Here is a 13241-nt window from a genome sequence, read left to right on the forward strand (position 1 = left end):
TGATAGTATTGATAATGAAGTCATTATATAATACTTTCAAAAGATGAAATCTTGTCGAGGACAATTATAAATGTTTTAGTTAATGAGAATTTTATAAATACAAAATTTGTGCTTATGTTAATTTAAATTTGTATTGTTCTTTCAACTTTGACACCCCTACATTTTATTTCTAGCTACGTCTTTGCATGGAAGACGGAGCAATCACTTTTTTTCTCCTCTTCCATCAAGAAAACAGTGTCAGAGCCTTCCCACGGTTGTCTACCACCCTCATCTTCAAGCACCTAACTGATTGAGAGAAGGGCCAGCAACAAGAACAAGGGGATCACGCTTCGCCCGCTCACTATAGGCAGTAAGGCTAAGATCTTCATAATCCAAGCCTAAGGCATGATGGCTCTATGATCTACGAGAGGTGGAGGAAGGTCCTCTAAGGACACCGCTTTGGCTAGCACGCCACACATGAAACCCGTCGGATGACAATGACGAATCGGTAGACATTTACTTAAATCTACGAGAGGTGGAGGAAGGTCCTCTAAGGACACCGCTTTGGCTAGCACGCCACACATGAAACCCGTCGGATGACAATGACGAATCGGTAGACATTTACTTAAACGAAGGCTACACTAGGCGAGGAAAACCAGAAAACCCTAGAAAAAGTAAATGACAATAAGACGCAAAACCCACAAGAGCAATAATTTATAGGCTCTAGTCAGTACGTAGCCACTTGCAGTTCCCGACATATAAATTACCAACATTAAATACACCATCGAAGAAAACGTCATCCGAAGACTGAAGGTGCAGCTATTAAGTGTGACAAGATGTTTGCAGGACCCATTCTAATAGCTCAGATCAACAGCAAAAGAGTTTTTGAAGCTTGCAACAACCTTCAAAAACTAGGGGATAATAGTTGTATAGGAGAATCCAACCTACCTTGAGCCTAGAAAAGATGCTGAGGATCTTAGCTCGCATGCCGCACTCAATCATCCAAGAAGGAAGTTTACTTGAGACCCACAATAAAACTTGTGACTGGAAAACCAGGTGTTAACAAGTTAACCCTAAGCATGACACCTAACAAGCCTGGAAGGCCGCATGAGCACCACGTGTAATACATGCAGTTGCTTGGCCTAAGCCGTCGCTAACTCTTCAATAAGCTCCAGTTAACCACAGCTATAATCACCACTAAACACAATGATGGCATGACTTTCTCGATCGCCCAATTGGTGTCAAAGCAAACAAAAATCATTCCATTGACGCCAACCTCCACTAACTACTGCTATTGAGACTCCTATAAATACCAAGTTACAATCCCAAAATCAGTGATTCAAAGGTCCAGAGGAAAAAGGGCTTAGGAATAGAGAAATTCAGAGTGAGAAAGTAGGCAATTAGTTGTAGTCATCTCACTGAGATAACCTCTGTAATCATTCACTTATAAAAGAAACAGTGGATGTAGACCTGATTCCATTGCTTAGCCGAACCACTTAAAAAGCTTGTTTCTCTTTTTCTGTTATTTGTCACATCATCCACACACAACTCCACTCTTGTCCAGATCATACGTGTCCATTTTTTTGGTTCCTAGGAACCACGCAACCATCCTACTTGGTTCTCCTGAGAGTTAACCGAGTATCCTTGGTTGACGCGTGCTTTCGCCCCTGGCATTCAGGCTGGTGCGGAAAATTGCATCAATAAAACCTAAAACAACATACATGAAACTCGTAATGTAAATTTGAAAATATGGAGGACTTATTACTTACAAAATTGAATTTGATATTTGCAATAATATACTTGAAACCTATAACTCAAACTTGAAACCTAGAAAAAAAACTCCATAAGATTAGTTTTGAAGAGGGAGCAAACATGTCTAAGCTCAAGAACCCACAGGGATCTTCATCTAACCAAGCCAATATGAATCAGCTGATAGAGTATCAATTCATAAGCCAATGGGAACCTGAGTTTTAAGTCAACAAACAAACTAACCAGCTGGTAAGTACCCGATGACTCACCCTCACATGATCTTTTCTATACATGGTGTTAATAGTAATGTTTGTTTGTTGACTATTAATAGTTAAATGTGGTTTTGATTTTGGTGAAGATGGTGGTTTATTTCACGGCTAAATGGTGTGGACCTGGTAAAATTCTTGGAGCCATTCATTAAAGACTTAGCAGCCAAGTATTTAGACGTTGTGTTTGTCAAGATTGATATCGAGTTGATGCCGATGATTAACACTCTTTAATTTAAGTATCTCATAAATTATTATGATTATCATGCTAATTATAAGTTATTTTGATGGAAAACATGTGTGGCAATGGAATTTGAGATGATTGGTGTGCTGCCAACCACCGTTTTATTAAGAAAGGGAAAGGAAATGGTAGGAGCGAAGGAGCCAACAAAAAAGAATTGCAAACCACTACTAGGTAGTCTGATGGTACAACAGCAAAGGAAGATCTAATATAGTCTTCCTAGGGGTGGGAGAAATTATCTGAAAATCGATCCGAACCGAAAACCGAACTGAAACCGGACCATAAATCTGGTTTTTTTGTAAACAGGTTCGGTTTTCTATTTATAAAAATTGAAAAACCAAAAAACCGATTCGGTTTTCAGTTTGAGAGCTTTCCCAAACCGGTTTTTACCTTAACCCTAAGTATATAAAGAAATTTTTTATTTTATTTTATCAAACTCCACCTCCACTCCACTTAGCCACTTCCAGACTCCATCGCAACTTTTTGCAAAACTCTACCTCCACAGCTCCACCTCGGCACTTCCACCCTTCAATCTAGACTCCACTGCAACTTTTTGCAAAAACTCCACCTCCCTTCACCTCCACTTCGGCACTTCCACTCTTCTAGACTCCATCACCACTCGCCAGCGCCACCCACCACCAAACTCTCCAAACTGTCTTCTCATTACCGTTAACCATTATCATCGACGATGGTAAACTGCGACCAAAGGCGAAGACCACAGCTAAGCTAGGTCTCTGCCTATTCAAATCTTCAATCTTCAACTGCTCCACGATCAGCAGTCCTAGTCCATCGCGGCACCGCCAATTCAACAAGTTAATGGATGTCTTCTAATTCAAGCTTAATTTCATGTTTGTTTCGGCAACTTTTTGTTTTGGTGGGTAATGATTCATATCTTAATGTGAAACAAGGAAATGGATGTCTTATAATTTAAGCATGATGATGGATGAATGGTAACCACATAAACACATAATGTGAAAACCGGTTAACCAGATAACCAAACCGAATATTCGGTTCGGTTTAAACTCGGTTTATTTTATAAACCGGTCCAATTTCGGTTTACATTTTTGCCTAAACCGAAAACCGGTTCGATTTTTGGTTTACCCCATCCAGTTCGGTTAATCGAATTATCCCACCCCTCTAAGTCTTCCAAGTTCGAGTTTCCTTAATGGTAAAAGAGCAAGAAAATGATATAATATAGTCTCCTAAGTTCAAATCCCCACGGCCCCTAATAGGGTTGGTCACTTGAATTCTTACTCGGCTAATAGTTCTAAGGTCTCAAGGGACTAATTGAAGTACGGATAAATTGGCTTGGAACAACTCCAGTCATTAAAAAAAAAAAAAAAAAAAACTGCAAAGAAAATCATTGCTATGTTGTCTGAAGTTTTTAACTTTCATATTATTGTAACTCATTGCTATTCGCTGAATAAGATTGTCACTTCTTTAATTTTCATATTTGTTGTAGCTTGTTGAAGCTATTATATGATTTTCTTTGTTATATATGTTTAATATCATTGATGCTTTTGGTAAGGATTTGTTCTTTGCTTGATTAAGGATGCTATACGTTACTGTTTCATTTGCAATTTGTTTATACTTTGTTGTTTGTTTCTAATTAGAAACAAGAGACAAACTAAAATCTAGAAGATATAATCTTAAAAATAATGAAATGCATTCGTTGAACAATAATTTTCAGCCTAGCCCAAATTGACAAAGCCCAACGAGTAAGTTCTTGATAAACAGGCCTAATATATATTAATAAGGGTCTAGAATTAATCAGGTTTTGAAAATGGGTCGGATTAGAGGTTTGGGCCGCATGTGGTTAAAACCTGAGAAGTCTGCTCGATGGGAAGGAGTCTCAAATAGTTAACTTGAGTGAGCAAGTGGCAAAACACGTGGCACACAAGGAGATAATATCTCCACCCACCCATGATATGCTTACTCCCCACTCCAAGTTAACTATCCCTTTCCTATATTTTAGAAGATTAACTTCTTCGCTATTTCTAATGGTTAATTGGTTATCAACCAAAATTGGCCATTACATTAACCACAATCTCAAGCGCTATTATGCCATGAAAATCATGGCAACACAGCTCTTAAAACCCTCCTCACGTTTAGAGGGAAAGGGCTCTATATAAACCCTACAAGGGGGCCGACAAGGGTAGACTCACTACTTTCACACAAAACTCCTCATTTTCCGATCTTAATATCTGATTTAAGCATCAGAATGCCACACAGGAAAACCCATCGACATCCCCTAAAAATCACGAATCTTATTTAAGTGATCGTAGGGTCGAAGGTATCCCTTAGTTTCAACTAAACTCCTACTGGCATACCTCTCATTCATCAGCTTTTGCCCATGTCATTTTTATGAAACTTACAATTAAAAGACAATTTTAAGAAATTGAATGTTGGACTTTTTTTTTATTCGAGAATTCTCAACTAGAGGACATCTAGCAATAAAACACATTTAACTTTAACTTGATTTTCTAAAATGGCTTAAATAACCATGTATATTGCAATTATGATGTCATTTTTCCCCAAAAAAGAAAGATAATATATGTATAATTATACATATAAGTTAAAAAATTAAAGGCAATATATTTAAAAAAAGAAAAACTCATAACTAAAAAATGCAAAATATAATAAAAATTTATTTGTCAACTTATTTTAATTATGAATCTCATTGAAATTAAATGTGTATTTTTATAAATTTATATTAATACCCTTAGCAAAGTTAAAGTTAACTTTTTTTTTTTATTGTTAAGTGTCCTCTAATTGTAAATATCTTAAAATGGTGTCCTCAAATGTATTTATAAAATAATTGTCCTCTAGATGATAATATCCCTTTACTAAACACTTATAATGATTTAGTTTAAAATGAAATGATTATTTTCTAATCTACACCAATTCTAAACACATAAATTCATTAAGAAAAGGAATGACTTAATTAGAAATATAGATTACTGGATGTACAAGGCTTCATCAATGTTTTTGTTACGAATTCATTGGGTAGAACTTAAATTTGAGACCAACTTCTGAGGAGAGGGAGTCTAAAAGTTAATAAACCACCCACTAATCTCATACTTAGTGAATGTGGGATCTTAATACTAATGTTTAAAAATTAATACAAGTAATGACTAATGACCTACTATTGATAGTATTTCAATTTTTCCCTATCTTTGTCATTCTTTCCAAAGAAAGAAAGTAATTAATCGTATAAATGAAGATGCTCTCCGAGTAGCCACAGAATTAGGGATAGGCATAATCCCTGCTATGTCGAGAACCCAACCCGACCTGAATAAGACAAAGATTCCTCGAATTGTTGAGGGTTCAAACGGGCTCGGGCTGAAAAATAGTCCCTGAACTCGAGGACAGGCAGGGTACAGATTGGCCTCACCCCGGCCCACCCCATCACCAAATTGTCCCCACCTCCCGACCCGGCCTATGTCCATCCCTACATAGAATTAAGTTGTATTCTTTTACAAATTAGGGAAAACATGAAAATGTAAATGTACATTAATAATTATTTAATTAAATATGGTAAAATGATTTATGGAAACAAATAATTACCCGCGTTCTGTCGGTTTTACAAGTTTGCAAAACAAAAATAATAAACGAACCAACCACGTCTGACTTGGAGAACCAACATGGATTTAGCCCTTCAAAGACCAACCAGATTATGGAGTGTCATTCCAAGAACCAATCAGTTTGATGCCAACAAAGAAACTAACATTTATTTTCTATACATGGTTTTAAATATGGTTTTGATTTTGTGTGAAGATAGTGGTTTATAAATTATTTCTCGGCTCCATGGTGTGGAGTATGGACCTTGTAAATTATTGGAACCCTATAGCTGCCAATTATTCTGAAGTTGCGTTTGTCAAGCTGGCGGTTACTCATTAACACTCTTTTAATTAATTATCTAAAATAGGGTTTTAGACTGAATATATATCATTATTATGCTTATAAGGTTTTTGATGGGCAAGGGAATCTGAGCTGTTTGATGTGATGCCATGCCAACCATGGATAGGGTGCTAGGAACAAGTGCAGATGAAAAACGGGACTATTCATCATTTACTAAAATAAGATTGTTATTTCTTTATTTTTCATACCATTGTTTGCTTCTGTTAAGGATACTTGATTTAGAACTTTGCAATTTGTTTCTAATTATAAAACAGCGACCAAAAAAAAGCTGTAATATCATACCCTTCAAGTTGTTTTTTGTCTCCAACCATAAGCAAACACACTAAATTACATCCTAATTTTTCTCAAACAGAAAGCTTTTATGAACAAATTAAAGTTGAATACTTTGTTATGATCCTCTCTTTTTTCACACCATAATATTAAACTTTTCGATAACAGGGGGAATAAAAAAAACGAGAGCAAAGGCAGAAGGCTGATTCTGAGGAGGAAAAGGGTATATAATACAACAAAAGAGCATCAAAGAATTTGTACCAACCAATGCCTAGAATTTGGACTTCAATAGAAAAGAAAATAAATTTTCAGTTGACTAGAAAATAATAGATGGAGGATACTTCCGACTTCTTCACAATCCTTTGCCACTAGTATTTTTGCCCAATGCGATGTGGAAGCATTAGCCAAACCACTTTCCCACCTGATTCAAAGCAGCACCAGAGCTAATATTCAAACAAATTTATTCAATGTCAAACTATCGTATTCTCAAGTGCTATCACTGGGACCAAAATCTAAAAAATCAATGAGCACTCCATAAAAATTCCATCAAGGGAGTGAAAAAGACACTGTAATCTAAACATATTCTGCAAAGAACAGTAAAAAATGAACAATTCGAAGACATGCAAACTTTTAAAGTCAAACCTTAAACCATTCAATAGAGTATGGTTCATCCTTACTAATATGGGCATCATACAACAGGTTTTTCACCATACATATTAATCAAAAACTACCACTACATTACCTGTATACAAATTCCAATTAGAAGGCCAACATTCTCTTGCAGCAAAACAAGTAGTAGAAGAGGATTAAAGATGATCCTTTTTTCCACCACCATATACTATCAACATATACTGTTTCCAAACCCCTTAACATTCTTCCTACTATGAACAATCTTCGGCTTCAATAGTGGGAGACTTAACATATTTACATCTAATTGACCCAGTATCAATCTGGACTAAAAGATAGTTGGACACTCAAGGCTTGAGTTTCCAACTAGTTATCAGCTCCACCCAACACCCTCTTTAAATCTGATTTCTGTTCTGCAGTGAGTCTTGACGGAAACATCACATCAAACTTGATAATAAGGTTTCCCTTCTTGCTGGGATCTTTCGAGATTGGCATTCCTTCCTTTGGGACCACCACCTCATGCCCTGGTTTGACTATATCTGTCACTGGGATGATAAGATTCCTTCCATCCAAGGTTAGCACACTAAAAGTCTGCCCAGTAAGGGCCTCCAGAAGTGATATTTTCTGATTCACCAACAGATCATTCCCATCCCTCTTGAAAATAACATGGGGTTTCTCATCCACCACAAAAATAAGATCAGCTGGAGTGACACCAGGTTCTTGGTTACCTTTCTCTGGAAAAGTGATTTTTGTACCCTTCTTCCAGCCAGGTTTTATATCTATTTTTAAGATTTCCTCCACAGTTTTCGGCTTACTGCAAGACAGGACTATTATGCCATGAAAATCATGGCAACACAGCTCTTAAAACCCTCCTCACGTTTAGAGGGAAAGGGCTCTATATAAACCCTACAAGGGGGCCGACAAGGGTAGACTCACTACTTTCACACAAAACTCCTCATTTTCCGATCTTAATATCTGATTTAAGCATCAGAATGCCACACAGGAAAACCCATCGACATCCCCTAAAAATCACGAATCTTATTTAAGTGATCGTAGGGTCGAAGGTATCCCTTAGTTTCAACTAAACTCCTACTGGCATACCTCTCATTCATCAGCTTTTGCCCATGTCATTTTTATGAAACTTACAATTAAAAGACAATTTTAAGAAATTGAATGTTGGACTTTTTTTTTATTCGAGAATTCTCAACTAGAGGACATCTAGCAATAAAACACATTTAACTTTAACTTGATTTTCTAAAATGGCTTAAATAACCATGTATATTGCAATTATGATGTCATTTTTCCCCAAAAAAGAAAGATAATATATGTATAATTATACATATAAGTTAAAAAATTAAAGGCAATATATTTAAAAAAAGAAAAACTCATAACTAAAAAATGCAAAATATAATAAAAATTTATTTGTCAACTTATTTTAATTATGAATCTCATTGAAATTAAATGTGTATTTTTATAAATTTATATTAATACCCTTAGCAAAGTTAAAGTTAACTTTTTTTTTTTATTGTTAAGTGTCCTCTAATTGTAAATATCTTAAAATGGTGTCCTCAAATGTATTTATAAAATAATTGTCCTCTAGATGATAATATCCCTTTACTAAACACTTATAATGATTTAGTTTAAAATGAAATGATTATTTTCTAATCTACACCAATTCTAAACACATAAATTCATTAAGAAAAGGAATGACTTAATTAGAAATATAGATTACTGGATGTACAAGGCTTCATCAATGTTTTTGTTACGAATTCATTGGGTAGAACTTAAATTTGAGACCAACTTCTGAGGAGAGGGAGTCTAAAAGTTAATAAACCACCCACTAATCTCATACTTAGTGAATGTGGGATCTTAATACTAATGTTTAAAAATTAATACAAGTAATGACTAATGACCTACTATTGATAGTATTTCAATTTTTCCCTATCTTTGTCATTCTTTCCAAAGAAAGAAAGTAATTAATCGTATAAATGAAGATGCTCTCCGAGTAGCCACAGAATTAGGGATAGGCATAATCCCTGCTATGTCGAGAACCCAACCCGACCTGAATAAGACAAAGATTCCTCGAATTGTTGAGGGTTCAAACGGGCTCGGGCTGAAAAATAGTCCCTGAACTCGAGGACAGGCAGGGTACAGATTGGCCTCACCCCGGCCCACCCCATCACCAAATTGTCCCCACCTCCCGACCCGGCCTATGTCCATCCCTACATAGAATTAAGTTGTATTCTTTTACAAATTAGGGAAAACATGAAAATGTAAATGTACATTAATAATTATTTAATTAAATATGGTAAAATGATTTATGGAAACAAATAATTACCCGCGTTCTGTCGGTTTTACAAGTTTGCAAAACAAAAATAATAAACGAACCAACCACGTCTGACTTGGAGAACCAACATGGATTTAGCCCTTCAAAGACCAACCAGATTATGGAGTGTCATTCCAAGAACCAATCAGTTTGATGCCAACAAAGAAACTAACATTTATTTTCTATACATGGTTTTAAATATGGTTTTGATTTTGTGTGAAGATAGTGGTTTATAAATTATTTCTCGGCTCCATGGTGTGGAGTATGGACCTTGTAAATTATTGGAACCCTATAGCTGCCAATTATTCTGAAGTTGCGTTTGTCAAGCTGGCGGTTACTCATTAACACTCTTTTAATTAATTATCTAAAATAGGGTTTTAGACTGAATATATATCATTATTATGCTTATAAGGTTTTTGATGGGCAAGGGAATCTGAGCTGTTTGATGTGATGCCATGCCAACCATGGATAGGGTGCTAGGAACAAGTGCAGATGAAAAACGGGACTATTCATCATTTACTAAAATAAGATTGTTATTTCTTTATTTTTCATACCATTGTTTGCTTCTGTTAAGGATACTTGATTTAGAACTTTGCAATTTGTTTCTAATTATAAAACAGCGACCAAAAAAAAGCTGTAATATCATACCCTTCAAGTTGTTTTTTGTCTCCAACCATAAGCAAACACACTAAATTACATCCTAATTTTTCTCAAACAGAAAGCTTTTATGAACAAATTAAAGTTGAATACTTTGTTATGATCCTCTCTTTTTTCACACCATAATATTAAACTTTTCGATAACAGGGGGAATAAAAAAAACGAGAGCAAAGGCAGAAGGCTGATTCTGAGGAGGAAAAGGGTATATAATACAACAAAAGAGCATCAAAGAATTTGTACCAACCAATGCCTAGAATTTGGACTTCAATAGAAAAGAAAATAAATTTTCAGTTGACTAGAAAATAATAGATGGAGGATACTTCCGACTTCTTCACAATCCTTTGCCACTAGTATTTTTGCCCAATGCGATGTGGAAGCATTAGCCAAACCACTTTCCCACCTGATTCAAAGCAGCACCAGAGCTAATATTCAAACAAATTTATTCAATGTCAAACTATCGTATTCTCAAGTGCTATCACTGGGACCAAAATCTAAAAAATCAATGAGCACTCCATAAAAATTCCATCAAGGGAGTGAAAAAGACACTGTAATCTAAACATATTCTGCAAAGAACAGTAAAAAATGAACAATTCGAAGACATGCAAACTTTTAAAGTCAAACCTTAAACCATTCAATAGAGTATGGTTCATCCTTACTAATATGGGCATCATACAACAGGTTTTTCACCATACATATTAATCAAAAACTACCACTACATTACCTGTATACAAATTCCAATTAGAAGGCCAACATTCTCTTGCAGCAAAACAAGTAGTAGAAGAGGATTAAAGATGATCCTTTTTTCCACCACCATATACTATCAACATATACTGTTTCCAAACCCCTTAACATTCTTCCTACTATGAACAATCTTCGGCTTCAATAGTGGGAGACTTAACATATTTACATCTAATTGACCCAGTATCAATCTGGACTAAAAGATAGTTGGACACTCAAGGCTTGAGTTTCCAACTAGTTATCAGCTCCACCCAACACCCTCTTTAAATCTGATTTCTGTTCTGCAGTGAGTCTTGACGGAAACATCACATCAAACTTGATAATAAGGTTTCCCTTCTTGCTGGGATCTTTCGAGATTGGCATTCCTTCCTTTGGGACCACCACCTCATGCCCTGGTTTGACTATATCTGTCACTGGGATGATAAGATTCCTTCCATCCAAGGTTAGCACACTAAAAGTCTGCCCAGTAAGGGCCTCCAGAAGTGATATTTTCTGATTCACCAACAGATCATTCCCATCCCTCTTGAAAATAACATGGGGTTTCTCATCCACCACAAAAATAAGATCAGCTGGAGTGACACCAGGTTCTTGGTTACCTTTCTCTGGAAAAGTGATTTTTGTACCCTTCTTCCAGCCAGGTTTTATATCTATTTTTAAGATTTCCTCCACAGTTTTCGGCTTACTGCAAGACAGATACTTTTCTATCAATCCAGAAGAATAGACAGCAAATTGACAAAGCACCATTCAAGAAAGAACAAAGCAATGAAAGTCAATATCATGCAATTTTATAAATTGTGTTAAATATTCTGCTAAACGATTAAGATGTTTCCAATCCCATCCTATATGCCAAATTATTTCATATGTATACACACATCTGTCAACAGAAGCAACCTCATCAGAGCTAACGGACTCGGCCACACACCAAAAGTGGACAAAAGTTATAACTGGACTAGAAAGTTGCATTGAAAACCAAAAAAGACCCCAAAGAACACATAAATCATACCAAACAAGTTATTTTCAGCATAGCAAATTTCTTTCAGGCCACAAATTCCCCGTAACAATTTCTTTTATGGGTTTTTCGAACTATAATTATTATTCAAAAATCTTCAAAAACTGCAATTTTACAAAACAATAACTACGTCAAAAGAATTTCAATTAATCCTACCCACCAGCTCAAAATGAAAACATACACATTAACCTGCTCACCTACCATGCTTATATGTCAAAATTCGCCACAAAATTCTTTAGAAAAAATAAAGAATAGTGCAATCTACAAAACATTCTAAAAATGTATTTTCAAACATTAATAAATAAACATAGAATAATTACCCGAATTCATCAGGAACCACACGAGAAATCCTCATTTTTCTTCTAGCGCCTTTATAAAGCTCCTCCAAACTACACACCAATTTACTCTCAATCGCCGCCGCTTTTACACTCCCCGGAGTCTTCCTATGCTCCGTATAAGTGCTGCCATTCCTATAAGGCCCGCTCCTCTTCCCGCTCGATCCGCCGAAAAACTCGGCGAATATATCCTCCGCATCACGCGGATTGTACCTAAATCCAGAATTCGAATTACTACTCTCATACGATGGCGTACCAAATTCAGTAGCCATCAGCCCTTCCTCTCCGTACAGATCGTAGATCTGACGTTTCTGCGCATCACTCAAGACGTCATACGCCTCGGATATCTGCTTGAATTTCGCTTCCGCTTCTTTCTTGTTCACTGGATTTTTGTCGGGATGCCACTTCATGGCCAGCCTCTTGTAGGCCTTCTTGAGATCATCCTCCGTGGCGTTCCGGGTCACTTTCAGAATATTGTAGTAATCAACTCCCATTGCTTCAAGTGTATGAAAATGGAGGAGTCAATGCAATTGGTTTAATGTGTAAAAAAGTGCTTAGCGTGATGATGACGATGGACGGTGCAAGAGTACCGGCGAGTCGGCCGGGATTCTTTTTCACGTTAAAGCGCCAAAGGTAGAAAGCCAAAACCTAAACGAAAGCCAACGCGCAAGAGTGTGTAAGTGGCTTCCCACGATTTTGATACGCTACGCGTTTGTTTGTGGATATTTTTAACAGATGCTACTTGTGTTACGGCTGCAGTGTTGATAAGGCCACCTAAGCCAATATATTTTTTCTTTTCTTTTATTTTATTTTCACGAATCTTTTGGTTTTTATCTAATAAACAGATTTAATTTCAATGGTTATTAATTTGATCTTACCTTAACTGTTTATCAGATCTAACAAATTTAAATAACTAATTCATTTACTATTTTCAGATTCACAAATCGTAACATTTTCTTTTTTAATAAATACATATTAATATTTGGTAACAGCCACGTTAGATATAAAAGAGGAAACTAAAAATAGGTTAAATTACTTTTTGACCCCTTGGGTCCCCTGGACTTCGGAAACATTATCAAGGGGAATATAGTTATTTAGCAAAAAACTAGGGATTGCGGCCTTT

General features: G+C 36.0%; 2 protein-coding genes across 3 annotated transcripts; both read right to left on the bottom strand.

Annotated features, from left to right (window-relative positions):
- Positions 1-6870: 6870 nt before the first annotated feature.
- LOC116133985 (dnaJ homolog subfamily B member 1-like) lies at positions 6871-8165 on the bottom strand. Its single transcript, XM_031419643.1, has 2 exons — positions 8155-8165; positions 6871-7867 (listed from the first exon to the last, which is right to left on the bottom strand). The coding sequence occupies exons 1-2, from the start codon at positions 8163-8165 to the stop codon at positions 7420-7422; spliced, it is 459 nt and encodes a 152-aa protein (XP_031275503.1). The 3' UTR covers positions 6871-7419.
- Positions 8166-10177: 2012 nt separating this feature from the next.
- LOC116133992 (dnaJ homolog subfamily B member 1-like) lies at positions 10178-12838 on the bottom strand. Of its 2 annotated transcripts, XR_004128634.1 has the most exons (3): positions 12104-12838; positions 10758-11456; positions 10178-10436 (listed from the first exon to the last, which is right to left on the bottom strand). XR_004128634.1 is itself a non-coding variant. In XM_031419647.1 (2 exons), the coding sequence occupies exons 1-2, from the start codon at positions 12610-12612 to the stop codon at positions 11009-11011; spliced, it is 957 nt and encodes a 318-aa protein (XP_031275507.1). In that variant the 5' UTR covers positions 12613-12838; the 3' UTR covers positions 10461-11008. The 2 variants fall into 2 exon arrangements, 1 of the variants encoding a protein (XP_031275507.1); XM_031419647.1 differs by lacking the exon at positions 10178-10436 and having other exon boundaries at positions 10461-11456.
- Positions 12839-13241: the final 403 nt, after the last annotated feature.

Source organism: Pistacia vera, unplaced genomic scaffold (genome assembly GCF_008641045.1).
Source record: "Pistacia vera cultivar Batoury unplaced genomic scaffold, PisVer_v2 Contig279, whole genome shotgun sequence".
Lineage (NCBI taxonomy): Eukaryota > Viridiplantae > Streptophyta > Magnoliopsida > Sapindales > Anacardiaceae > Pistacia > Pistacia vera.